Genomic DNA, 25,114 nt, shown 5'->3' with positions numbered 1-25,114 from the left:
CCACTTTGGAGCTGTGGCGAGTAGAGCCGCCACAAGCCTGGGTGTCCTCCACGGAAGGCCCTGGGTCTCCATCTACAGACCCTGCCCATTTCTTACGGAGCTGATCTCCGGGTGCCCCCGTCTGGGTGGTGGTGGAAGATGCTTCTACACGAGCATCTTCTTGGCAAGACCTCTGAGGGTGTCCTCCTCGGGTCCAGCTCGACCTCAGCGCCCAGTACATCAAGTCGGCCGTGAAGAACGTTCCCTCGGTGTTCCTGATGACGGACTCCCAGGTGGCCGAGGAGCAGTTTCTGGTGCTGATCAATGACCTGCTGGCCTCGGGGGAGATCCCGGGGCTGTTTATGGACGACGAGGTGGAGAACATCATCTCCTCCATGCGGCCGCAAGTGAAGTCCCTGGGCCTGACGGACACCCGGGAGGCGTGCTGGAAATTCTTCATTGAGAAAGTGCGCAGGCACCTGAAGGTAGGGGGTCCCGGGCTTGGGGGCGGGGGGTCCCGGGGACCTTCTAAGGGCTGGTTCTTCACTCGGGGAGGAGTTAGGGGCTGTTCCCGCACAGGAAATGGAAAACTGTTAGGAGAGTATGGTGGGCTGCCTGATGGAGGTGGGCTGTTAGAAGTGCCTTGTGGCCGAAAGAAGTGATTTCTATATGCGCCCCCGCCCCGCAATAGAGCACGTTTAAATAGATTAGTTCACCTTGACCTTCAACATTCCCCCTTGGGGAAGCTGGCTGAGCTACCCAAGTTAGACCGAGAGCACTTTGGGTCCTTCTCTCCCTCCTCGTCCGTGACCAGTAGGACAGCTGCCCCTGGCCAGGTGGCCCTGCTTTCGTTCCTCCCGGCCCCCAAGGACCAGACCTGCTAAAGGACCATAGCCCTCCCTGTTCTGGGACCTCACCTACCCAGTGTGGTTGCCCACACCCTACTCCCTCCTGCACCCAGCCCTCCTTTCCCCTTTGTGGGGCCACCCCAGGAGGGCTCGGGGCTCCCCTTCACCCTCACATCGTGATGCGATGGCCACACTGCCAGCCCAGACCTGGGCGTGTTCTCCCCACCCCCGCACTTGGAGACGGACACCACGCAGAGAGCTTTTCCTTCTAAAGGGGCAAAAGCAGCGCGATTTGGCCCCAGCACCGCCGTCCCCCAACCAGCAGCAACTGTGTCCACTTCTAGGTAATCCTGTGTTTCTCCCCCGTGGGCTCCGTCCTGCGTGTACGAGCAAGAAAATTCCCTGCCGTGGTCAACTGCACAGCCATCGACTGGTTCCATGAGTGGCCAGAGGACGCCCTGGTGTCCGTCAGCACTCACTTCCTTGAGGACACCGAGGGGATTCAGGTGAGTCACGGGGCACAGAGCCGGGAGGGAGGGTTCCCGTCGGACCGGGATAGGGTGAGGCAGCTGAGGCACTCGCCTTGGGTGCAAAACTTAAGGGGGCACCAAAAACTTAATCAAGATCAGTGATGTTTTAATGCAGTATTTTAAAAATCAACATTAATGCTGAAATGCTCAAAAGTGTCAAAACCGTAAACAAAGACAGGCTGCCATTTGTTGGTTTTCTGGCCCCGACTTACTGTGCCAGGGAAATGGTCGTTTCAATCAGCTGGGGGTTCCGGGCCTCACGCGGCCACGGGCCCACAGGGCTGGTTCCGGGGGATCCTACGTGCGAACAGATTGAGCAGCTCGGGCTTTGAACATAGTCCCTGATTGGAGCCGACTGCAGAGCCCGTATTTACTTTGATAAGTGTATGCGGGCGCACACTTTTTCCTCTTGCCTTGGGCTCCAACATGGCTCTGCCCCCAGGGCTCTGCCCAGGGCTGCTGCCTCACCTTTGACCTACCTTTTTTTGGAGGGGGGGCGGTATGCGGGCCTCTCACTGTTGTAGCCTCTCCCGTTGCGGAACATAGGCTCCAGACGCACAGGCTCAGCGGCCTGGGCTCACGGGCCCAGCCGCTCCGCGGCATGTGGGATCTTCCCGCACCGGGGCACGAACCTGTGTCCCCTGCATCGGCAGGAGGACTCTCAACCACTGCGCCACCAGGGAAGCCCTGACCTGCCTTTTATAGGGCATGACAAGTAAGACAGGGTGATGTAAGCCTTCTTTTTTTTTTTCCTCTTTTTTTTTTTTCTTTTTCTTTACAGCATCTTTCATTTCTTTTTAAAGGCTCTTTTTTTTAACATTTTATTTATTTATTTATTTATTTATTTTTTGTCTGGGCCGTGTGTTAGTTGCAGCACGCAGGATCTTTGTGGCCCACAGGCTTCTCTTCAGTGTGGTGCACGGGCTTCTCTCTAGTTGTGGCATGCGGGTTTTCTCTCTCTAGTTGTGGCCCACGGGTTCCAGAGCGCATGGGCTCTGTAGTTTGCGGCATGCAGGTTCGCTAGTTGAGGCACACGAGCTCAGTCGTTGCCTGTGGGCTTAGTTGCCCCGTGGCATGTGGGATCCTAGTTTCCTGACCGGGGATCGAACCCACGTCCCCTGCATTGGAAGGCGGATTCTTTACCACTGGTCCACCAAGGAAGTCCCTACAGTGTCTTTCTTTTATTGAAAGACGGTGCCCGCATTCACCGTTTGTGCTCATTGCCGGCCTAGAAATGGGCATTAGCCTGTGACCCAGCTGATGCAAGTGATGCGCAGGCCCAGAATAAATCCCACGTGGTTATCGTGTCTGATTTATTTTGATTGCATATTCAGTTATTAAGTGGAATAAAATAAGCCTGAAATTAACCTCTTCCCTAGTTTTTAAAGATGGATAAAGCCCCCCGCTTATCACTGTCAGAGCGTTCAGTTGCAGGCTGAGCCTTTCCCAGAAATGCCGCCGTCATGTGTCCTCCACACCCCGAGTGCCTGTAGGGGCGGGGGCCTCCTGGGACCGGCGAATGGCCCCACTGCTGGCACCAGCGAGGGCTGCAGAGTAGATGCCGAAGAAGCGTGTGTTGGATGAACACATTCCCAAATTAACCTGAATTACAGTTAATGTCCCTTGAACAATTAATTCCTGGGGCAAAGCTCCTAGTGCCTGTCTTCGGGCAGGTGGGGCAGGCCCAGGTGGTGGGGCCGTGACCCTGGCGTGGACGCGGGCCAGAAAGGGCTGGGAAAGGAGTTACTAAAACCCCAGGGCCTGGAACAGGAAATGTCCGATAAATGCTTGCAGAAATTACCTGGTTAATCAAGCATGTTGTATATGCAAGTGTGTGAGTCAGAGAGAGAATAGTGATAACCTTGGCTCTGACCGGGCCCCTTGGCGGTGCAATGCCACCGTCGCCCGTGAGAGCCCTGCAGACCTTGCTGTCTTGAGCCTCATTTGACAGCTGAACCACCAAGGTTGACAGAGGGGGTACCACTCATCCAGGGTCCTCGGCGAGGAAGGGAACCCACCTTGTGGTCCACGGTGGCCAGCAGCCTCCTCTTCCATCAGGGCACCGGGGAATGAATGGTTCTGTCTTGTCTTTGTAGCCGGAAGTTAAGGCCTCCATCAGCCTCTTCATGTCCTACGTGCACACGACCGTCAAAGAGATGTCCAAGGTGTACCTCGCCACCGAGAGGCGCTACAACTATACCACGCCCAAAACCTTCCTGGAGCAGATCAAACTGTACCAGAACCTACTGGCCAAGAAGAGGATGGAGCTGGTCGCCAAAATCGAGAGGCTGGAGAACGGGCTGATGAAGCTGCAGAGCACAGCCTCTCAGGTAGGAGAGCTGGGGCCTCGGGATGTGCTTCCAGAACCTTCCCCCAGGCATGTGACACAAAGTAAGGGCAAACCACAGCAAGTATACGGGTTTTAACCTAGACGGTGGATCCCAAACGCCTTCCGGGTGCTGATGTTACGTCGGGTGCTTCCCGGGGGTCCCGCGTCTGGGGGGGTTTGCTCATGCAGGCAAGTGCAGCCCGTGGAGGCGGGTCCATCCCGGAGCCCCGTTCACACTGTGGTGCCCAGATGGAAGCGCATCTGCCGTACTTTCACACCGTGTTAATTTTTAAGTTTTCTGCCTGGTTTTAAATATCCTCCGTGGTGTAGCCCCGGCTCCCTCTTTACTGCCCACCGTTGGCGTCTCCGCAGGAGCCTGGTAAACAGCTGCCGCAGGCCTTGGAGCTGCAGAAGCACAGGTGGAGGGTGGCCCCTGACACAGGCTGCTGCACAGAGCCAAGGCCACCCCGTGGGGGTGGAGAGGGGAACCCGGTGCTGCGGCTGTCCATTCCTTGGACAGAGCTTGCCGGAGCCACGAAGCAGCCTACTCCCTCCCTGGATAGGAACAAGGGAGAAGCCCGGCTCAGCAGGCGTTTTTCCCCAAATGTACCTTCTGGGAGTGGTCCTGGGACACAGGAAATGCACCCAGGAGAGGGCGGTTACAGCGATGGAGTGGTGGCCTCCTCGTGCTAGAAGTCATCCAGATGGGGAAGGGTGTCTCAGCCCGTCACTTACCACTTCCCAGAACTCCCTCCGCCTGGCTGCCTAGGGCCTCACCCGAGTGCCCGAGGGAGCTTTTCATCCCCGGCTCCAGGCTCTCACAGCCCCACCAGCCTCCCCAGAACCCCTCAGCACCCTGCCTCTGCCGACATTGTTTTTATCCGGCCACCTTGACTGCCACCTCCTTGAACGACAGGAATGGGTCTTATACTTGCGACCCTGTGTACACAGTCGGTGCTCAGTAAATACTTACCTTGGAGAAGCTGAAAAAGCACTTAGAAATGCGTCACAGGGAGTGGTAAGCAACCGGCAGGCATGCTGTTCTGCTCGGGCCCCGCGGCTCACATGGCCACCAGCCCGTACCGTCCCGGGCCGGGACAGCCCGGCCGAGTAGGGGGCAGCGTGCGGTGGCCGGGGCCCCAGCCTGCCCGCCTCCCTTCCCTCCTCCTCTAGGTGGACGATTTAAAAGCCAAGCTGGCGGTTCAGGAGGCTGAGCTCAAGCAGAAAAACGAGAAAGCGGACAAGCTGATCCACGTGGTGGGTGTGGAAACAGAGAAGGTCAGCAAAGAGAAAGCCATTGCTGATGAGGAAGAAGTCAAGGTGGAAGTCATCAACAAGGTGGGCAGACGGTCAGCGGCACACGGCTCTGCCCTGCTGGGCCCCTTCCCCTGGTAGCCAGTATCTCCTACGGGCCCGGGCAAACCAGCAGGAACCCCGCAGGGAGGGCTTCTCTCCCAAGCGCAGGGCCCCCAGCTCAGCAGAGGGCTGCCCTCCCAAGCCCCAGCGGTGGCATCTCCTGAGCTGGTAAGACATGCGGGTTCCCAGGCCCCAGCTCTGCTGAATCAGGTCTGCATCTCAGTGAGATGCCAGTGGCCTGTGAGCACGTTAAGGCTTGAGAAGCCTTCCTCGGAGCCCTGGTCCTCAGACTTGCTGCACCTGGAGCCCCGAGATGTTCCAGTGCCACTGGCCCTGGTGGGCTCCACGCCGAAGGTTCATGGCTTGGGTTGATTTCTCATCGCCTTCTCCTGCATGCCTTTTTTGTCATTAGTCATGCACCTGCGTGAGTGTCTAAATTAAGAGTCCCAGTAATTGTCTGCTGTCTCTTGAGAGGGAGGACAGCAGCAAGTCATTTCTTTGCCTGAGACAGCCTCCTTCCAAGGCCAACAGGAGGGGGACCTGAGCCCTGCCCTTCCCACCAGTGCTGGAGCGCGGAGGGTCCCGGGCCGGGTGGGGTAGCCAGGAGCTCTGCTCCATCCCTCATTGTAACCTGCATGACCACAGCCCTGTTAGGATGGTTGGCAATGTGCCTGAGGTCTCAAAATTAGCAAGTGACATAGTCAGGATCCAAGCCAGGACCCACACCTGCACCCTGAACTCAGGGACCTGCCGTCTGAGACATGCAGCTGTTAACATCTGGGTGCCCACCCCTCTCCAACCCCTGATCCAGAAATGGCCCAACATGCTCCAGGGAAGCCTGGAGCTTCCCAGCACCACCGGCCAAGTCAGTGCCTTCCATGCCCTGTTCCCTGAGTTGTGTCCCGCATGTCCCTAAAGTAAGGTATGGAATGGGATTCTCCAGGAGGTGTTCTGCAAAGAGACCCTCTTCTTTCTGTCGTCCTTCCTCCTTGCCCAGCAAAAGCTCCCAGCCCCGACTGGCTTCTTCATCTCTGTTGTCACGCAGGTGCTACTCCTGACTGATGGGTACCAAGCTTCTCCTGGTCTCTGCCTGGTGCCTGAAGGCTCAGAGGGGTTCTTCCCGAGCCAAAGAGTGAATGCGTGCATGAATGAATGAAGGCGTGCATGCGTGAATGAAGATGTTCTCACTTTAAGGGGAGGATGGGCTGTACCTCTGAAATGGTCCATCCTGGAGGGATGACAGTGGCACCAAGAAATAAGGCCTCAAAGCCAGGGAGTGGCCTGTGTGGCCCCAGGTTTCCCCTCTGGTCCTGGAAGCTGGAGCCAAGAGAAGGACCAGTTCCCCTCCCTGAATCCCAGGTCAGCTGACACCCAGCTCCTTCTAACCTGAGTGTTTCGGGGCAAAGGAGGCAGGGCGGGGAAAGGCGGGCTTCACACGGTGACCCAGCAAGCGAGAGCGAAGGGCAACTCCCCTCGTCACCCCCCCTCACCCCTCCTTGCCCTCACACCGCCCAGGGTCCCCCCTTCACACACGCCACCCAGACGGACCCCTGCATCCATCTTTCCCATCTGCCTTCCTTCCAGAATGTTACTGAGAAACAAAAAGCTTGTGAAACAGACCTGGCCAAGGCAGAGCCGGCCCTACTGGCCGCGCAGGAGGCCCTCGACACTCTGAATAAGGTGAGGGCAGGAGGGGGAAGAAACGGGGATCACGACGCCTGAGAAGAGAGGAAGAGAGGAGACGCCGTGGGGTCATCACCGGGGGCCTCCTGGTCCTGCTCGGGGCTAAATCCCCATTCTAGTCTGTCCGTCTGTCTTTGCAGAACAACCTGACAGAGCTGAAGTCCTTCGGGTCCCCCCCAGACGCCGTGGTCAACGTCACGGCCGCCGTGATGATTCTGACGGCTCCCGGGGGCAAGATCCCCAAGGACCAGAGCTGGAAAGCTGCGAAAATCATGATGGGCAAAGTGGACACCTTCCTGGACTCCTTGAAGAAGTTTGACAAGGAGCACATCCCCGAGGCCTGCCTGAAAGCATTTAAGTGAGTTGGGGCTCGGCTGCCGCCATGGGGTCAGCTCAGTCCTCATCCTGTTGGGAGCACGTCACGTCCAGGCACCGTGTGGTCCCGAGTCTTCTCCCACCTGCCCCTGGCCCCATACCGCATGGTCCCAAGGGAAGTCTATGCTTGCTGGAGTGGGCAGGGTCTTGGGCGGCACAGAGCGAGGTGGGACCCCCAGAGACAGCAGGCAGCAGTCTGGGCGAATCCGCCTGCCCCTGAGCTGCCCAGGCGTCGAGGTGAAGCACGATGCCGAGCTTGCGGGGAGCCTCATCACCCTCTGTCTCCCCAGCCTTGCTCGGCGGGTGGGGGGCGAGCTGCTCCCTTAAATGGGGGGAGGGCAGGGGTGTATTGGTGGGTGGGGTCGGAGGGGGGGCTTAGGTGGCCTGCCCACCCCCTTGGTGGTGCTGTGTGCAGGGGTCATGCGCAGGACCCTGCTTTTGCTCCGACACCTCAGAGGAGGCAGTTGGGTTTCAGCCTTTCTGTATCTTTCTGTTCATAATTTGCCCCGATGTGCATGCACGTAGTACTTTTAGTCCCTTATAGTTTCTTTGCATTTTGCTGCTTGAGGAGGTATTTGTCCAGGTACAAGCACTCCAGCAGAGGGTCCTAGTGGGACTTGGGAAGGGTGTGCAGGGGGGACGTCCACGTCTTGCCCCATAAATCCGAGGCGCTAGCATTGGTGAGCACTGCACTTGTGAACACTCTTTGCCTGGCCGTCCCCTGGCAACCCGATTTCAGGGCCGACCTGACCTGACCCCAACTGAGAAAGGGAGCCCCTCGCATGACCCCAGGTGAGACTCCAACCTCTCTCAGCTCCATCTGTTGAGGAAGAGGGCTGGACGATCGAAAACCATTTGACGACTAAGGAGTAGTTTAAAGTTTAAGAGAAAAGACAAGAAAAACGCAGACCCACCTCCAGGGAGCAGCCTGTGTCAACATGTGGCCTGTTTCCTTTCAGTCTTTTTTCTCGTGCTTCTCCCTGTAGTTGAAAGAATGCTGTGTATATGCAATTACCTGCTCTGCTTTCTATCTTTTACTTAACATCGTGGGGGGAAAAGGCTTTTCCCTGTGTTGTCAAAACACTCCATCAGCTTGACTTTTTTGCCGCAGATGAACCGTAATTTACTTACTACACCTGCGTTGCTGAGGGTTTAGGCTGTCTCCGTGTCTGCCGTCATAAATAACGCCATGATAAATGTCTCCTCCTTGTCACCCAGCAAACTTCTCAACTGCCACCTCCCCATGCTGTCTGGAGTGTGCTTAAAAGACGCAGACGCTTTGTACTATTTGCCCAAACGAAGCGTAAAATATGCCAGAGTGAGGAGGTGATGGGCCGTGTTCCCCACCTACATTCAAATCACACTTATTATTTTAAATTGTCCCTTTAGAATTCTTCCTGCAGACAGGTCAGTCTGTTGTGCTCAATGACGTTGCCGTTATTTTAAAAACACTAGTTAAGGTGCTCTAGTTTCTAGAGCATCTTAACTGCATCTATGGGCATTTTTCCTCATCCCTCTTGTACAATAACACCTACCACATCACCCCTTTTTTTCTTTAACGTCACCTCTTGTAAGTCTCATCCTTAGAGCCTTAGCCTCACTGGGGATCCCTGAAAACTGGGCACTGAGCTGAGGGGACGCAGAAGTGGCCCGTTGTGTGTGTGGGGTGCGGGGGAGCGGGGGTGGCCTCTGGGGCAGCCTGGCTCCGTGTGAATTCCTGCACTGCCCAGTCCAAGCTGTGTCACCTTGGGAGACACACTCAGCCTCTCTGGGCCTGTTGCCCAGAGTCAGATGGCGTGAGGACACGTGCCAGGGCAGGGGTGGCTCCAGGACCTGACATATGGGCAGCACTCAGGGCAGCACCTGACACGCAGCCCCTGATGTGAGAACTTGGTGAAGAAACCCTGGTTCCAACACTTCCTGTCGGCGTTGCTCTGGGCAAGTTGCTGACCCCCCCTGAACCCCAGTCTTCTTGCCTAGGACTGGAGTCGTTGCAGAATGAAAATGAGACCAGCCATATAAAGCAGCAGGAGCAGAGAGGATTAAAAAAAAAAAAAAACACAGGTTTTCTTCCATCATCTAGAATATAGGACTTGAAATCACTACTTCCGTTGCCCTTCACCCTCCAAATTCTACTCCAGAGGCCAGAATTCTGAGTTTCATTCTTTTCTTTCTTCTTCTTTCTAATCTTCTTTCTAATCACTAATCACTAAGATACAAAAAAAAACAAAGTTAAATGTGCTCCCCGTCCTGTTGCTGGTAACGGGGACCGGAGCGGCGGACGGATGCGGAGCTGGAGGCGGGACGGGGGTGGCGGGAGGTCTGCGTCCTCAGCGCCCGCTGTCCTGCTCCAGGCCCTACCAAGGCAACCCGACGTTCGACCCCGAGTTCATCCGCTCCAAGTCCACGGCCGCCGCGGGCCTGTGCTCCTGGTGTATCAACATCGTCCGCTTCTACGAGGTCTACTGCGACGTGGCCCCCAAGAGGCGGGCCCTGGAGGAGGCCAATGCGGAGCTGGCCGAGGCGCAGGAGAAGCTCTCCCGCATCAAAAGCAAGATCGCTGTGAGTGCCGTCGGCAGGCGCAGCTGGTCCGTGTCTCCGTTTGAGAGGGGTCGGCACAGCCGCTGCCATGAATTACGGAGCAGAGCAAGAGCCCGCAGGCCGCTGTGGGGACCTGAGCACCCCGGAGGCTGCCGGCGTCGGCCGTGTTCCCGGCCCTCCCGGGAGGAGAGCTGGGGACCCCCAGCGTTGCCCGATTTCAGGGCCTGTCTTGTTCCTTCAGGAACTCAACGCCAACCTGAGCAACCTGACGTCGGCATTTGAAAAAGCGACAGCCGAGAAAATCAAGTGTCAGCAGGAGGCTGACGCCACCAGTAGTGTGATCTCGCTGGCTAACAGGTGCCTTACTCCCTCCGAGGGGCCCCTCCTGTCCTCAGACACCACCCCCCGAAAGGGATGAGCCCACAGAATGGCCTTTCGGGGGGGGGCTACGCCCCAGGTGGAGGCAGCAAGGCCCCCAGCCCCCGCTTTCTGAGCACAAAGTGATAAACCCCGGGAGACCCCCAGGCTGTGTGCCTGGCCTCCCGTGGGATGTGGACTCACCTCCACCAGGTCAAGTGGCCTTTCGGTCCCTGGCAAGGAGGGCTGCTCGGAGGATGCTAAAGCCAGACCGCAGGCTAGTCAAGCACAAACCTGTCCACACTCTCAGACTCCTGGTGTCATTTAGGGTTGGGGACCAGCCCTCGAGCCGGGGGCCTGAGAAGCACGAGGCACACCCTGGAGTCCCCACTCCACACAGGGCCAGGGGGCCGCCTCTGGACTTCCTGCTGCCCAAAGCGCGTGCTCAGTGGTGTCCGGGCAGCAGCCTCGGCACGTGGGTGACGTGGTCAGGTAGCGTCAGCATCCACGTGACGTCGGCCCCTTGGGGAAGGGAAACTCGGCGTTCCCAACCGCCTCCAGAAAGCATTAGTTTTGCTTCCCTCAAGCGTTTATTGCCCAAAACTTCCCCCAAAGCATGTTTTGTCCTGAACCGCTGAGCAGAGTCAGGATTTGAAACTGGAAGGTCCCTGGCGTGTTAAAGGTGGAGGCACGCCTTTCCTGGTCCTCCAGTCCATCCTCTCTCCCCCCCGACACACGTGCTTCTCTTCTGCCCACTGACCCCTGTCCCCATCTCAGGCTGGTAGGAGGATTAGCATCAGAAAACGTCCGCTGGGCCGAATCGGTGGAGAACTTCAGAAGCCAGGGGGCCACACTGTGTGGGGACGTCCTGCTGATTTCCGCCTTCGTCTCCTACGTGGGCTACTTCACCAAGAAATATCGCAATGAGCTAATGGAGGGGTTTTGGATCCCTTACATAAATGAGCTAAAGGTAGGCGGTCCTGTCGCATCCATCACTCAGCACCTTTGGGGGCCCCCGGCAGGGCAGCCCCAGCCAGAAGGCACCTTTGCTCCTGCAATGGAGACTCCAGCCACTCAGGATGTAGACGGTGGCCCTGTGAGGCCGACGCCGACATCCCTTCTGGCCGGGCTCCAAGCTGCTCCTCAGCGTGATGCGAATGCGAGGCTGTCCTCCCCCACGCAGCCCGGCGGCCCACGTGTTGCTCGGAGAGCCGCTTTCCGCTGAGAGGTGAGTAAGGCCACATCGCCCCCTCGGCAGGTCCCCATCCCGCTCACAGAAGGTCTGGATCCCTTGAGCCTGCTGACCGACGATGCAGACGTGGCCACTTGGAACAACCAGGGGCTCCCCAGCGACCGCATGTCCACAGAGAATGCCACCATCCTGTGCAACACGGAGCGCTGGCCCCTCTTCGTGGACGCCCAGCTGCAGGGCATCAAGTGGATCAAAAACAAATACGGCAGCAAGCTGAAGGCCATCCGCCTGGGACAGAAGAGGTGCTCGGCCGTGGCGGGTGGGATAGGGGCTCCAGAGGTGGCGGCCGGCCGGCCGGGCCACGGTGCTGGGAAGTCCACCTGGGGCCCTTCATACTCGCTAAATGGATGGATGGGTCTTTGAAAACAAACACTGACCCACATGTGGATTTCTTTAGTACTTGGCCCTGGGCACTGGCAGGAAAGAATTAAACTCGGGGCTCCTCTCTCCCCCGTTACCTGCCGCTCCTGCTGGGGGACGGCACTGGCCTCGGCTCCTGCCTGCGTTGGTCCTGCCTGGTCACTTGCCAGCCGGGGGGCTGCGGGCGGTCATCTTCCCGTCTCTCATCGTCATAGATGAGAAGCAGTGGCCGTGACACGGCTGCACTGGGAGCCTTCCCAGTGTGCTGGGCAGTGAGAGGAGACTCGCAGCTGTGGAACGTCTGGCTCAATAGCCCGGAAGCGCTCCACGTGCACCAGCCCTCCTGTCAGCCTGGGGGCGATTTACGCAGAAGCCCTGAGCTCCTCTTGGGAAGGAGGTGTTTGGGAGAGGAATGAGCTCTTGGCCCCTCGGTCCCTCTGGGGCAGGCAGTTGCGCCGTCACCGGGCCCCAGGGCGTTCACGGCCCCTGTGCTGTGCCCACAGCTACCTGGATATCATCGAGCAGGCCATCTCAGAAGGGGACACCTTGCTCATCGAGAACATTGGCGAGACCGTGGACCCGGTTCTGGACCCTCTGCTGGGCAGGAACACAATCAAAAAGGGAAAGTGAGTGGCAGCGTCCACCTCCGCGGGTTCACCCACGAGATCGTCCTCAGTGGTGAGGTCTGGCCTCTGGACTGAGAGAAAGGGCGGGGCATTTCCTTTCCTGGGAGGCAGCAGGGGCTTCAGCAAAATGCGTGAAGGGACACCCAGCTCCCAGGGGAGAGACTGACAACTGTGGGACCACGTTCCAATTAGGAAGGAAGACCTACACCAACAGTTTATTAGCGACTGCCTGCAGATCACGATCCTTGATGGTCATCTTTTTTTTCTATTTCCATATGCATTTTGCAAATCCTGAGTCTCTTTCTTTCTATTCAGGTGAGATTCACATAACATAAAATTAACCAAAAGTGACCAGTTCCGTGGCCTGTAGGACACTGGTGCCTGGCTCCTTTCACTGAGTATCTTTTCCAGGTTCATCTGAGCTGTAGCGAGTATCTTTCATTCTTTCTTATGGCTGAGTAATACTGCATCGTGCGGACCTGCCACGTTTGGTTTACCCGCTCATTTGTTGATGCGTTGAGCTTGTATGACTGTTTTTTCTTTGGTTGCCCCATGTGGCTCATGGGATTTTAGTTCCCCGACCAGGGAACGAACAACCCGGGCCCTTGGCAGTGACAGTACAGAGTCCTAACCACTGGACCACCAGGGAACTCCCTGTATTGCTTTTCTAATATAAAAAATTAAATCAACTTTAAAAATGTAAAGGTCGGAGTTGATCTGAACCACCTATAAACTCAGGGGTGCAGGCAGAAGCCCAGAACAGAGGTGACATAAATGTGCTGATGTCCTAGACTCTGAGAAGGGCCTGGTGTGAGTAGTGATACCCAGGGCTGAAGTGAGAGGCCCCCCAGAATGTGAACTCGGCCAGAAAGAGGAGAGCAGAGTGGGGAGCCGGAGAGAAGCGACCCCCCCCGCAGTGGGTGAGCCGACCCGGGTTCCCACCCTGGCCTCTCATCAGATTCACCTGGGGAGCTCCAGGGATGTCCCGGTGTTCTGAATTGGGGTGTCAACATCTTTCGATGTTAATGGCTCTGGGGTGGAGCCCAGGCCAGAGTGTTTCTGCAGAGGCTTCCAGATGAGTAAGATGTGCAGGCAGAGTCAAGTAAATGCTCCTAAAAAATCAGAACAAGCCGGCCGGAGAGCAAGCAGGTGCATTTTCTAGAAGGGCCGGTCACAGACCAGAGAGGGATGGTTGTGAGTTTTTTGTTTCTTTCCAAGTTTCAGATTATTTATTAATCAGGGTAAACCCCCGCACAATATGCCAACATGATTTCGTGCATTTAGAGGGGAACTACTTCCCGGTTAAGTGGAAAATTGTGCCGACGGCTTCTGGAAGACCTTTATTCTAAGCAGCTTTATAGTGAAACATGTCGTTGAGAAGTCTGGACCTTCCTCCCAGGCTGGCGGGAAAGGCGGTCTGTCTGTGCTGCCATCCCTTGGTCGCCGGGGACCCTCCTAACCCCTCCGTCCGCCGACCGCCAGGTTCATTAAGATCGGCGACAAAGAGGTGGAATACCACCCCAACTTCCGCCTGCTGCTGCACACGAAGCACTTCAACCCCCACTACAAGCCCGAGATGCAGGCCCAGTGCACCCTGATCAACTTCCTCGTCACCAGGGACGGGCTCGAGGACCAGCTCTTGGCCACCGTGGTGGCCAAAGAGCGCCCAGATCTGGAGCAGCTGAAGGTACGTGGAGACAGGAGGAGCGGGGCAGGCAGCTCAGAGACAGCAGGGGGCAGGTCACTGTGACCCAGGCGTCCGGCGGCTGTGAAGGTGCCCTGCTTGTCACACTGAGTGTAGCTGGTACGACAGCATGAGTCACTCCTCCTCCCCGGCCGCCTCCCGAATCTAATTCTAAATCAAGTGATGGCTTCGCTGAAAGAACAGGAGTCACAGCAGTGCCCGGGCTGCCCTAGAGCACCGCACTCCTGCCCCACGAGAATGTCTTTGCTGCCGGCCCCTGTGTACCAGGCCCTTCCTTGACTGGCTGAGCCATACACGTGGGCTCACAGGGGTCCCAGGCCCCACTCATGTCCCATGGTCCCCACGTTCTTGCTGCACAGCTGCCCATGACAAGCAGCTGCAAGACCCAGATGCAGGGCCCCCTACCCCGCACTGCTTGGGGGCCTCCACTCCGGCCCCTTTCTTCCAGGCTTGCCGTGTTCCTCCCGTTCCGAGTCCCAGGGCCTTGGCCCTGAGCCCCCCCGAGCCCCCCAGCTGGGGGACCAGGCCGTGCCAGCGACTGATTTCCCTTCCCGGTCTCTGCCCCTCCTGCAGGCGAACCTCACCAAGTCTCAGAATGAATTTAAGATTGTCCTGAAAGAGCTGGAAGATTCTCTGCTGGCCCGTCTGTCGGCCGCGTCGGGGAACTTTCTGGGAGACACAGCCTTGGTTGAGAACCTGGAGACCACCAAACACATGGCCAGCGAGATTGAGGAAAAGGTAAAAGACCATCTTGGGGGCTACCCCCTTGCACCCCCAGCCAGAGCACACAGGGGGCATGGGAGCTGGGCGGATGGTCACTGAGAAGAGAAGCCGTAGCCACATGGGGGCCCCTGGGGGCCCGGGGCAGGGTCAAGGCACGTGGATGCCGGCCAGGCACATCTTCATCCGTTCATCTGTAGATGGACATTTAGGTTGTTTCCCTGTCTTGGCTATTGTGAAGAGTGCTGCCACGCACATAGGGGTGCGTGTAGCTTTTTGAATTATAGTTTTGTCCGGATATATGCCCAGGAGTGGGATTGCTGAATTAGACGGTAGTTCTATTTTTAGTTTTTTGAGGAACCTCCATACTGTTTTCCATAGTGGCTGCACCAATTTGCGTTCCCACCAACAGTGTAGGAGGGTTCCCTTCTCTCCACGCCCTCTCCAGCATTTGTTATTTGTAGACTTCTTAATGATGGCCGTTGTGACTGGTGTGAGGTGATATCTCCCTGTGGTTTTGATTTGCATTTCTCTAATTATTAGTGATGTTGAGCGGCTTTTCATGTGCCTGTTGGCCATCTGTGTGTCTTCTCCAAATGGGCAGAATGGGTCTTCTGCCCATTTTTTGATTGTTTGTTTTGAGGTGCAAGAGGCAAAAATCACAGAAGTTAAAATCAACGAGGCGAGAGAGAACTACGTGCCAGCCGCGGGGAGGGCGTCCCTGCTGTACTTCATCCTGAACGACCTCAGCAAGATCAACCCCATCTACCAGTTCTCGCTCAAGGTGCGGCTGCATCCGGGTCCGGGGCCACTGGGGCCCAGGCTGCAGGTGGGCTTGGGGGGTGGGACCCAGGACACCAGGTCTGACCAGCACCAGCACCGGGTCCGAGCAGTGCCCCAGAGCCCGCGTGGGCAGCGTGGAGCCCCCTGCATTCGGTGACCCCCCCTCCCCGACCAGGCCTTCAACGTGGTGTTCGAGAAGGCCATCCAGAAGACCGCCCCCGCCGACGAGGTCAAACAGCGTGTGATCAACCTGACGGACGAGATCACCTACTCCGTGTACATGTACACGGCCCGCGGGCTCTTCGAGCGAGACAAACTCATCTTCCTCGCACAGGTGACATTTCAGGTAACATCTGGCCTCGATGCCCCATGTGTGGTCCTTGGACGGGCAGCACCGGAGCCCCGTGGGGTGAGGTGGGGTGCTGGGGGAGAGTGGGGGGGGGTTGGAAATGCAGATTCTCAGGCTCCGGCTCAGACCCAGTGGATCCAAACCTGCATTTTTAACAATATACGGAACACACCTGGGCTCTTGAGTTGGTACCAGGAAAGGTGTCCCAATGGGAACCATTGAAGGGGAGGGAAGGTCAGTTAAAGGGAGACGTCGTGCTAGTCCCTTCAAGTCATGCTGAGCCGACAGTCCCGCCTTAGCGGTTAGTCCGCTGTGGATGGGAAAGAAAGGTACTAATGAGTAAACATGCCCCCTGTTTTTACAGACCTGCTGAAATATTTAAAGATTTTGGTTCCACTAAATTGATTAAACAACCTCTCCGCCACTTTGTTTGCACCGTGTTATAAGTGTTATTGGGAACACGGATTTCATAGCTAGCTTGGGCATCAATGTCAACCCAGCTTTCCATCCAAACTCCAACTTGGAATTAGGGGTCCAGGTTAAGGAGGTTTCTTTTCCATGTGAATCTCTGAGTAACGGGTTCCCTGTTTCTCCCCTGCTAAGAGCACATCAAGATAAGTTTCCTTGATGCTCCCCCTAATTTTCCAGAGTAGAATGTATTCTTTTCAGGCCCAAAGAACTTTTTATTTTACTAAGATTAAAAAAAAAAAAAAAAGAGAGACCCTGACTCAGGGGAAACTCTCTGTGGAATCTGAGAAAGCAGCTGTGTGAGCTCCTGACTGGGGAGGTTACAGTGACCGCGGCCCCGGCTCCCCTGCCGTCCATCTGAGATGGAGGGGCTGGGCCAGTTGCCCAACGAGCCACTTCAGTGACCAAGACAGGGCCTGCTAGAAGCCCAGAGAGCTTGTGCGCACCAGTGGCAAGGTGACTTCGAATGTGACCAGAAAACGTATATACCCCAAAGAATTGCAAACACGTATTCAAACAAATACGTGCATGTAAACATTCACGGCAGCATTTTCTCGACAGCCAAACGGCAGAAACAACCCAAACGTCCAACGACGGACTGTTGGGTAAACGAGATGTGGTCTCGCCATACACTGGCCCATTATTCGTCCATAAAAAAATGAAGCAGTGACACGCGCTACAACACGGATGAACCTTGAAAACACGCTCAGATGCAAAAGGCCTCGTGTTGTATGATTCCATTTACTGGAAATGTCCAGAAAAGGCAAATCTGTAGAGACGGAGAGTAGACTGATGGTCGCCTGAGGGCGGGACTGCTGAAGGGTAGGGGCTTTGCCTCTGGGGTGACGGAAAGGCTGTGCACCTGGACAGTGGTGCTGGTCGCACAACAGTGTGAATGCACTACATGCCGCTGGATGTTAGACCATAATAGGGTTAAAGTGGTGCATTTATGCTGTGTGTATTGTACCGCAATTGAAAAACAAACAAGGTGCTGACCAAGCTTTGGGCTGACCCCAAAGGGGCAGGACAGTGCTTCCCCTGCAGGCAAGGGGTATGAGCCCCTGTCGTAGGGCAACATCTAAGCGAGCCCCACGGCCCCTCAGGTCTTGTCCATGAAGAAGGAGCTGAACCCGGTGGAGCTGGATTTCCTTCTGCGGTTCCCGTTCAAAGCCGGGGTCGTGTCACCCGTGGACTTCCTGCAGCATCAGGGATGGGGCGGCATCAAGGTTGGCCTTCAGACTTGAACACTGTGTTCTCTCCCCACCTCGCGGCCTTTCCTGCTCGCCCCAGACATGTTTACAAGGTGCTCCCGGCCGTAACATTCAGTAGAACGAGGAGGCCTCAGAGGTGGGACCAGGCACTGATGGGCTGCCTGCCAGCTCACGGGGACTGTGCTGTCCTACTGGAGCGCAGCAACTTCATCATCACGTCCCTGCAGGCGGCAAGCTGAGCCGCGATGGGCCCCAGGGTGTGCCCAGGGGTCGCCCCTCCGCCGCTTCCCCTCACTTCCAGGAAAATGCAAAGTGTCAAGGCTATTCCTCAGAATCCTGGGGCCCTCACTGTGTCAGTTCAGAAAGACCAGAGGAAGGCGACCCCCTGGGATGAGCAGGGCCCCTGTTCCAGAGCCCCCGGAGAAGCAGCCAGGAGTCACATCCCCGATCGGATTCCTCCCTCGTCCCAGCCATTCATCCCCAGCAGTTCATCGTTTGAGCGACAGGCCCCATGGTCATGCTTTTCCCGGAGCCCGCGGGGAAGGCGCCCACTGGGATGGGGGAGAGCTGAAAGGCCGTCTGCCCCCAGGCCCTCTCGGAGATGGATGAGTTCAAGAACCTGGACAGCGACATCGAGGGATCCGCCAAGCGGTGGAAGAAGCTCGTGGAGTCGGAAGCCCCCGAAAAGGAGGTCTTCCCCAAGGAGTGGAAGAACAAGACGGCGCTGCAGAAGCTGTGCATGCTGAGGTGCGTGCGGCCCGACCGCATGACCTACGCCATCAAGTGAGTGCCCCCAGCCCCGCCCCACCCCGCCCCAGCCTGGCCTTAGGGCTGGGGAGTGGGCGCCTCCCATCCCAGCCACCAATTCCCGTTCTGAGTTCTCGTAGCTCTGGGGTCTCTGAAGGTGGCCAACAGGAACCGCCGGCTCCCCTGACCCTGGGCGAGGAGAGGCGCCCCGAGATAAGCGACGGGAAGATAAAACTCCCCGGGTTGGCCACCAAGATTTTAAAAAAGCCTGGGCGCGCTGCCAGTGCAGGGGACACGGGTTCGAGCCCTGGTCCAGGAAGATCCCACATGCCGCAGAGCGACTAAGCCCACGCGCCACAGCCCCTGAGCCTGCGCTCTAGAGCCCGCGAGCCACAACTACTGAGCCCGCGTGCTGCAACTACTGAAGCCCGCGTGCCTAGAGCCCGTGCTCCGCAACAAGAGAAGCCACCGCAATGAGAAGCCCGCGCACCGCAACAAAGAGTAGCCCCTGCTCGCCGCAACTAGAGAAAGCCCGCGCGCGGCAACAAAGACCCAACGCAGCCAAAAATTAATTAATTAATTTTTTTAAAAAAGCCTGGGTGCTAATGACCTCCAAGGCCACGACCACGCGGGGTCCTTTAAGGATGCTGTGGGGAGAAAGCAGTGGCAGAGCCATCAGCACCCGAGGACTTTCATGGCCTCAGTGGCTGGATTTAGAGGAAATCTTTTATTTTTACGGCTCGTTTGCAAAGAGAACCATTCTGCTTTCGTGAACAATCTCTCTGGACCTGAAACGCCTCCAGGACTGGAAACTTAACCATCGGGTTTCAGCGCCCGTTCCTTTCACTCCCCAAAGCACAGAAAGACTTCAGGAATATCAACAGCTGTAACATCTGCACGGCCGGCCCGGGCAGGCCATGGCGTCGTGGGGGAGGGAGGGAATGAAACAGGCCCCGTTCTCAGAGGGGCGTCTTGGTTTTCCGTTTGCCCTAGTGGCCTGAAAGCCACCAGATTTCCCAAAAGGCGCCCACGTCTGACAAAGCAGAGGCCTGACTCACACCCACTGGTTGTTCACAGACACGCGTTTCTGTTTTGTTTTGTTTTCTCGGGACTGAAGAGGAAAGGGACCGCGAAGGGTTCTGGGTGCGGGAGGGGAGCGGGCGGAGTGAAGCAAGAAATCACGTCACGAGGGAGAGTCGAGCTGGTCCAGGGAGAAAGCAGGCAGGCATCCCGGGAAGGTCGGACACGGACACAGCGTGGGGAAGGCCCAGGTGAAGGGCACTGAGCATCCAGGGGGACACCGCCTGCGGGCGAGCTGAGCACGGGTGGGTGTCCAGCCCCACGGCCCCCAGAGCACCCTTGAGAGCCACCCGAGTCACCACGGCAGAAAACGCATCGGAACCGCGTGGGCGACCGCAAACGCCAGGCGAACCCAAGTCATGCTCTGCGGCGGTCGCAAGGAAAGCAGATTCACCTCCCGAATCAAACAGGGCGGTGGAGCTCAAGAGCAGGAAGTTCAAGTCCAAGTCCACGGCAAATAGCAACAACACACAGTCGTCAAGAGCGTGGGTTCACTCCGCCCTCCGCCAACCCCTCGAGCCGGGCACCTCCCCTCCTCCGGGTCCACAGGCCCAGGGAAGGGAACTCGCCCATGGCGGGGCGGGGTGCTGGTAACGGGCTCCCCAGAACAGCAGCCCGGGTCTGTAGCACCTGCCAGCATGCAAGCCGCTGGGGGCGGCTCCAGCACCCCCGTGCCCAGGACACAGCGCTAGGCGCAGCGGAGCCCTCCATTCTGCGTCATCACTGCAGCCGCAGAGAACGACCACGTGGCCCGGCCACGTCAGGAGCAGCAGGGAGCTTGTGACATTCCTGCCCCAGGCAGGACCTGTACCTTCTAGAATTCCTTCCCGGGCAAGGACTCTAGCACTGACATTCCGGGTCAATTCCAAAGGCCAGAATCAAGCACAACCAGGGGCCTGGAGCAGGAGCCCTCCCACCGGCCTGTGGTCAGCGCTGCTCAGGGTCTGTATAGAGGCCAGCAAAGGCCAGACCGGGGAGCGAATGACAGCTATCACTCCCACGGGAGTGGGAAGGCCCACCTGGCAGAGGGACGCCTGGCAGAGGGACGCCTCTATGTGAACAGGTCCACCCACGGGGCTTCACGACGCTCAGAGCGCTCAGATCGCCGACTCCTCGGGAATAAGTGTGTTCTCTCCCGGGGAGACTGCCGTCGTCCTTCTTTCAAAGACCGCACTGGACATAAGTTTAGCTCCTGTGTTTCATTCAGATACAGTGAGCTCAGCCACCTGTGGTCAAGGGAGAGGGGCAGAGAGCTGAGATCCCAAGGTCACCCTAAGAGGGGCCTCGACTGACCCCAGCCTTATCAGGGTCAAGATAGAGTTTGGGGCTTGGAACAGAGGGGTGCTTATGTAAAGAGACGTTTGGGTTTTTTCTGTGACTTTCCTGATGATCCGTGTTTTGCGGTCCATGGAGCTCACCAAAGCAACTCTAATGCACGCGTCCTTCCTCCTCAGAGCCCCCGTCGGGGGAGATTCTCAGGACGCAGAGGCCGATCTAGGTTCTGTTCTGTGTTGCTGCTGCCCTGGTCTGGAGAGCAGATAGGAAGTGTGGGGGGGAAACAGAAAGCCACTAGAAACTGATCCCTTCCTTGGGAGCGCTGAGGTGTGGTCACCTGGAACGCTTGCGGCCCGGGTTCCCTCCCGGCTGACCTTGCACGCCTTTGAAAGTGGGGGTGGCATCAGCTGGCTGAGAGCCTCTCACCTGTCTGTGCACAGGTGGACGGGCGCAAAGGGTGCCCAGCGCGAACACCGCCAAATACCGCGCACGCTCCCCTCCACACCCCCCCTGCCTGCAGGAGGGCCCTGTAGAGACCGACTCTCCAGCTAGAGGCCCTTCTCTGCCTGAGAAAGTCCCCCAGAAAAGCGGTCCCTCGCCTCGGGTCTGACCAGGCGTGTCCCCCTCAGGAACTTTGTGGAGGAGAAGATGGGTAGCAAGTTCACCGAGGGCCGGAGCGTCGAGTTCTCCAAGTCCTACAAGGAGAGCAGCCCCTCAAGCCCCATCTTCTTCATCCTCTCCCCGGGCGCTGACCCCCTGAAGGACGTGGAGGCCCTGGGTAAGTGCGGCCGGGTCCGGGGAGAAGCGCCTCCAAACCACAGTGAGACGGCCCTTCACACCCACCAGCAGGGCAGGTATCAGACACACGGAGGTGACAGGTGTCGGGAGGGGACGAGAGACGGGGCCCTTTGCATTGCTGGTGGCAGTGTGAGCAGGTGGTCCCTCCCTAGGTCACACATCGAGTCACCACATGTCCCGGCAATTCCACTCCTGGGGACGTTCCCAACGGAGCTGGGAACAGGTGTCCAAACAAACAGGTCCCCTCACGACGGCCAAAAGGTAGATCCAACCCACACGTCCATCAGCTGATGAACGGCTGATGGCAAAGTGGTAAATCATGAAAGGGAACGAAGCACTGACACAGGCTACGCCGTAGACGGAACGAGAAAACACTGTGCCGAAGGCTCCACGGTATACGATTCCTTGCATCTGAAACGTCCAGAACTGGGGAATCTGTAGAGGCAGAAGGCAGATTAGTGGTTGCCAGGGGCTGGGGCGGGAACAGGATGCAGAATGACTGTTTAATGGGTACAGGGTTTCCTTCTGGGGCGATAAAAATGTCCTGGAACCAGATAAACAGTCGCACGACACTGAATTATTAAATGTCCCTAAATCGTACACTTTAAGATGGCTTTTAAAGGGGTACATTTGATGTTATGTGTATTTTACCACAATTTTAAAAGGGGTAGGGTGTGGAATTCCCAGCTGTGGATCACAGAAGCTCCATTTCTGTCATTCAGCCATCCCCATGCTTTTCCTGTTTTCCTTTCCTTTAGGGAAAAAATTGGGATTTACCATAGACAACGGGAAACTCCATAACGTGTCCCTGGGGCAGGGACAAGAGGTGGTGGCGGAGAATGCCCTGGACGTGGCTGTGGAGAAGGGACACTGGGTCATTCTGCAGGTATGGGGGTGGGCGGCACCTGTGCCTCTTGGGTGAGGGATCCCAGCCTCAGCGCCCGTGGGGCTTGGCCTGAAGGCCTGAAAGAAAGCAGGTTATGGGATTCACATGCACAAGCGTGGCTGGGCATCCTACAGCCCCTGAAGGAGGGGGCAGGAGGCGCCCACACCAAGCACAGCTCTGCCTGGGTTGGCAGGTGGTGTGAGGCATCACCACTGAAAGTGTGGATTCTTCAGCAGTGAGAAAGACATCCCCGCCTCCCCCCCTCCCCCTTGTTGGCTCGACTGCCCCTCCTCGGTCCTGCAGCCCCTCCAAGCACCCCGCCCCCCGACCACCGCCAGGCCCCGGCTGGTCCCACTGCAGGCCCGCCTCAGCTTCCGGCGTGGCTGACCTCAGTCCACAGGGCCTAGCCTGGTCCCATGCGGGGACCTCAGGTTCGAGGCATTTCTTTCTGTTCATTTTCTTTTACAAAATGATCGCCATGACGAGTCCAGTTACCATCTGTCACCTGTCACCTCATGCTCCCCACACTGTGCATTCATACCTGTGACTCTCCTACTTTGTACCTGGGAGTTTGTGCCTCTTCATCGCCCTCACCTACTTCTCTCCTCCCCCCACCCCTCTGGCAACCACCTGTTTGTGCTCTGTATCTGTGACTCTCTTTCTGTTTTGCTGTGTTTGTTCATGTGTTTTGCTTTTTAGATTCCACGTATAAGTGAAATCATACAGTATTTGTCTTTCTCTGTCTGACTTATTTCACTCAGCATCATATTCTCTAGGTCGGGCCATGTTGCCGCAGGTGGCAAAATTTCATTCTTTTTTATGGCTAGTATTCCATCGTGTATATACACCGCATCTTCTTTACCCACTCACCTGTTGATGGGCACTTAAGTTGCTTCCACATCTTGGCAATTGTGAATAATGCTGCTGTGAACGTAGGGGTGCACGTATCTTTTGGAATCAGTGTTTTCATTTTCTTTGGATAAATACCCAGGATTGGAATTACTGGATGACAGGGTAGTTCTATTTTTCATTTCGTGAGGAGCCTCCAAACTGTTTTCCATAGTGGCTGTTTCAATTTACAGTCCCACCAACAGTGCGTGAGGGTTCTCTTTTCTCCAAGTCATTTCTTTTTTTTTTCTTTATAAATTTATTATTTTGGGCTGCATTGGGTCTTCGTTGCTGCGTGCGGGCTTTCTCTAGTTGTGGCGAGCGGGGGCTACTCTTCGTTGTGGTGTGCGGGCTTCTCATTGCAGTGGCTTCTCTTGTTGTGGAGCAGGGGCTCTAGGGTGCGCGGGCTTCAGCAGTTGTGGCGCGCGGGCTCTAGAGCGCAGGCTCAGTAGTTGTGGCTCACGGGCTCTAGAGCGCAGGCTCAGTAGTTGTGGCTCGCGGGCTCTAGAGCGCAGGCTCAGTAGTTGAGGCGCACGGGCTTAGTTGCTCCACAGCATGTGGGATCTTCCCGGACCAGGGCTTGAACCCGTGTCCCCTGCATTGGCAGGCGGATTCTTAACCACTGCGCCACCAGGGAAGTCCCTCCAAGTCATTTCTTTTTACTCAAGCCTCTCAGAGGAGGGGTGGGGACCATATAATTCTCAGCCCTTATGCTGGTGGAGGGCAGGAAGGACTCGCCGCAAGGCTGGAGGTCCTGAACGAACTGAGAACAAGCTTCAACTCTGGGGACTCAGTTGCTCAGTGAAATTATCCAGTGTGGCCAGCGCCCCGGGAAGGGCGGACAGCGGGGTGGGGAGTGCGGGTGCCGTTGGGGAGGGGCCTGCCCTATGGGCCCGGGGTGGAGAGGAGTGTGCGGGCACTAAGCCCTGGTCTTGGCTGCAGAACATCCACCTGGTGGCCCAGTGGCTGAGCACCCTGGACAAGAAGCTGGAGCGGTACAGCGTCGGCAGCCACGATGACTACCGCGTGTTCATCAGCGCCGAGCCGGCCCCCAGCCCCGAGTCCCACATCATCCCCCAGGGCATCCTGGAGAACGCCATCAAAATCACCAACGAGCCGCCCACGGGCATGTACGCCAACCTGCACAAGGCCCTGGACCTCTTCACCCAGGTAGCGTGGCCTCCCCCCGTGTCCCGTGCCTGGCTCAGCGTCAGCGCCTGCCGGTTCTCTCCCACCCACACCATCCCCAACGCGCACACACTCCCTGAGCCACAAAATGAACAGATCCCCGAAGGACTGTGCAGAATGCAAATGACCTAAAGTGCTGGCGCACAGCTTCAAAGAGCAGAGATGCGCGTCATCCGTGAGTTTCACGACCTGCACGTCAGGCCCGGTAAGTGTGGGCCGGGTCCTCTGCTTGTCCGAGCACCTTAGGAAGGGGCCAGGCTCCCGAGGTGGTTCCCCGAGGGTCATTCAGCCTTGCTGGGGCCACAGTGCTGCCCAGACCCCTGCTCTCACTCCCCGTGAGACGCGATGCTGTGGGAAGGCCGGGTGCGAAGGGGATGGGGCCGCAGCGCCCGGCTGGAGGGCGGTGGTGACAGACGGGAGGGCGGTAGTGCCCGCCGCACAGGTCTCCGTGCTCTGGTCCCGGGCCCAGTCTTCCTCCCTCGACAAGCAGGCCCCACTGCCTTGTGGAGGGACGCCGGGTGCCCTGGCCCTGCAGGGTGGGTAGGGGGGCCTCGGCTTGCCTGTCCACGCTGTGTCCGCCTGGACCTTTGTTCACGTGACTCCTCCCCCATCCAAACCTCCCAGTCCCCAACCTGCCACGTGTGTAGCCTTCCCTGGCACCCCTGCTCCACTCCGCAAATCCCCAGCATCTGCGTCCGTTCTTCTGGTGCCTGACCTTCACCTGTCCTATACGAGAACCTTCTGGGTGCACGCGTTTGGTCTCCCAAGTGAGCCTAAAAC

At 57.3% G+C, this 25,114-nt stretch overlaps 1 protein-coding gene across 1 annotated transcript in view; it reads left to right on the top strand.

Annotated features, from left to right (window-relative positions):
• Positions 1 to 25,114, top strand: part of DNAH17 (dynein axonemal heavy chain 17) — a 116,651-nt gene that overhangs the window by 80,646 nt on the left and 10,891 nt on the right. The window contains exons 55-74 of the mRNA XM_060291146.1: positions 198 to 464; positions 1,172 to 1,333; positions 3,454 to 3,687; positions 4,860 to 5,024; positions 6,627 to 6,722; positions 6,866 to 7,083; positions 9,455 to 9,662; positions 9,883 to 9,998; positions 10,776 to 10,968; positions 11,257 to 11,492; positions 12,114 to 12,236; positions 13,719 to 13,923; positions 14,515 to 14,679; positions 15,305 to 15,445; positions 15,620 to 15,790; positions 17,365 to 17,487; positions 18,062 to 18,255; positions 21,204 to 21,352; positions 22,131 to 22,258; positions 24,089 to 24,316. Of these exons, the coding sequence (XP_060147129.1) occupies positions 198 to 464; positions 1,172 to 1,333; positions 3,454 to 3,687; positions 4,860 to 5,024; positions 6,627 to 6,722; positions 6,866 to 7,083; positions 9,455 to 9,662; positions 9,883 to 9,998; positions 10,776 to 10,968; positions 11,257 to 11,492; positions 12,114 to 12,236; positions 13,719 to 13,923; positions 14,515 to 14,679; positions 15,305 to 15,445; positions 15,620 to 15,790; positions 17,365 to 17,487; positions 18,062 to 18,255; positions 21,204 to 21,352; positions 22,131 to 22,258; positions 24,089 to 24,316 (3,522 nt within the window). The remainder of the gene's footprint in view (positions 1 to 197; positions 465 to 1,171; positions 1,334 to 3,453; positions 3,688 to 4,859; positions 5,025 to 6,626; positions 6,723 to 6,865; positions 7,084 to 9,454; positions 9,663 to 9,882; positions 9,999 to 10,775; positions 10,969 to 11,256; positions 11,493 to 12,113; positions 12,237 to 13,718; positions 13,924 to 14,514; positions 14,680 to 15,304; positions 15,446 to 15,619; positions 15,791 to 17,364; positions 17,488 to 18,061; positions 18,256 to 21,203; positions 21,353 to 22,130; positions 22,259 to 24,088; positions 24,317 to 25,114) is intronic.

This window comes from Globicephala melas, chromosome 20, assembly GCF_963455315.2.
Source record: "Globicephala melas chromosome 20, mGloMel1.2, whole genome shotgun sequence".
NCBI lineage: Eukaryota > Metazoa > Chordata > Mammalia > Artiodactyla > Delphinidae > Globicephala > Globicephala melas.
The sequence above is the reverse complement of the archived record's forward strand: the minus strand, read 5'-3'. Positions and strand labels throughout refer to the sequence as shown.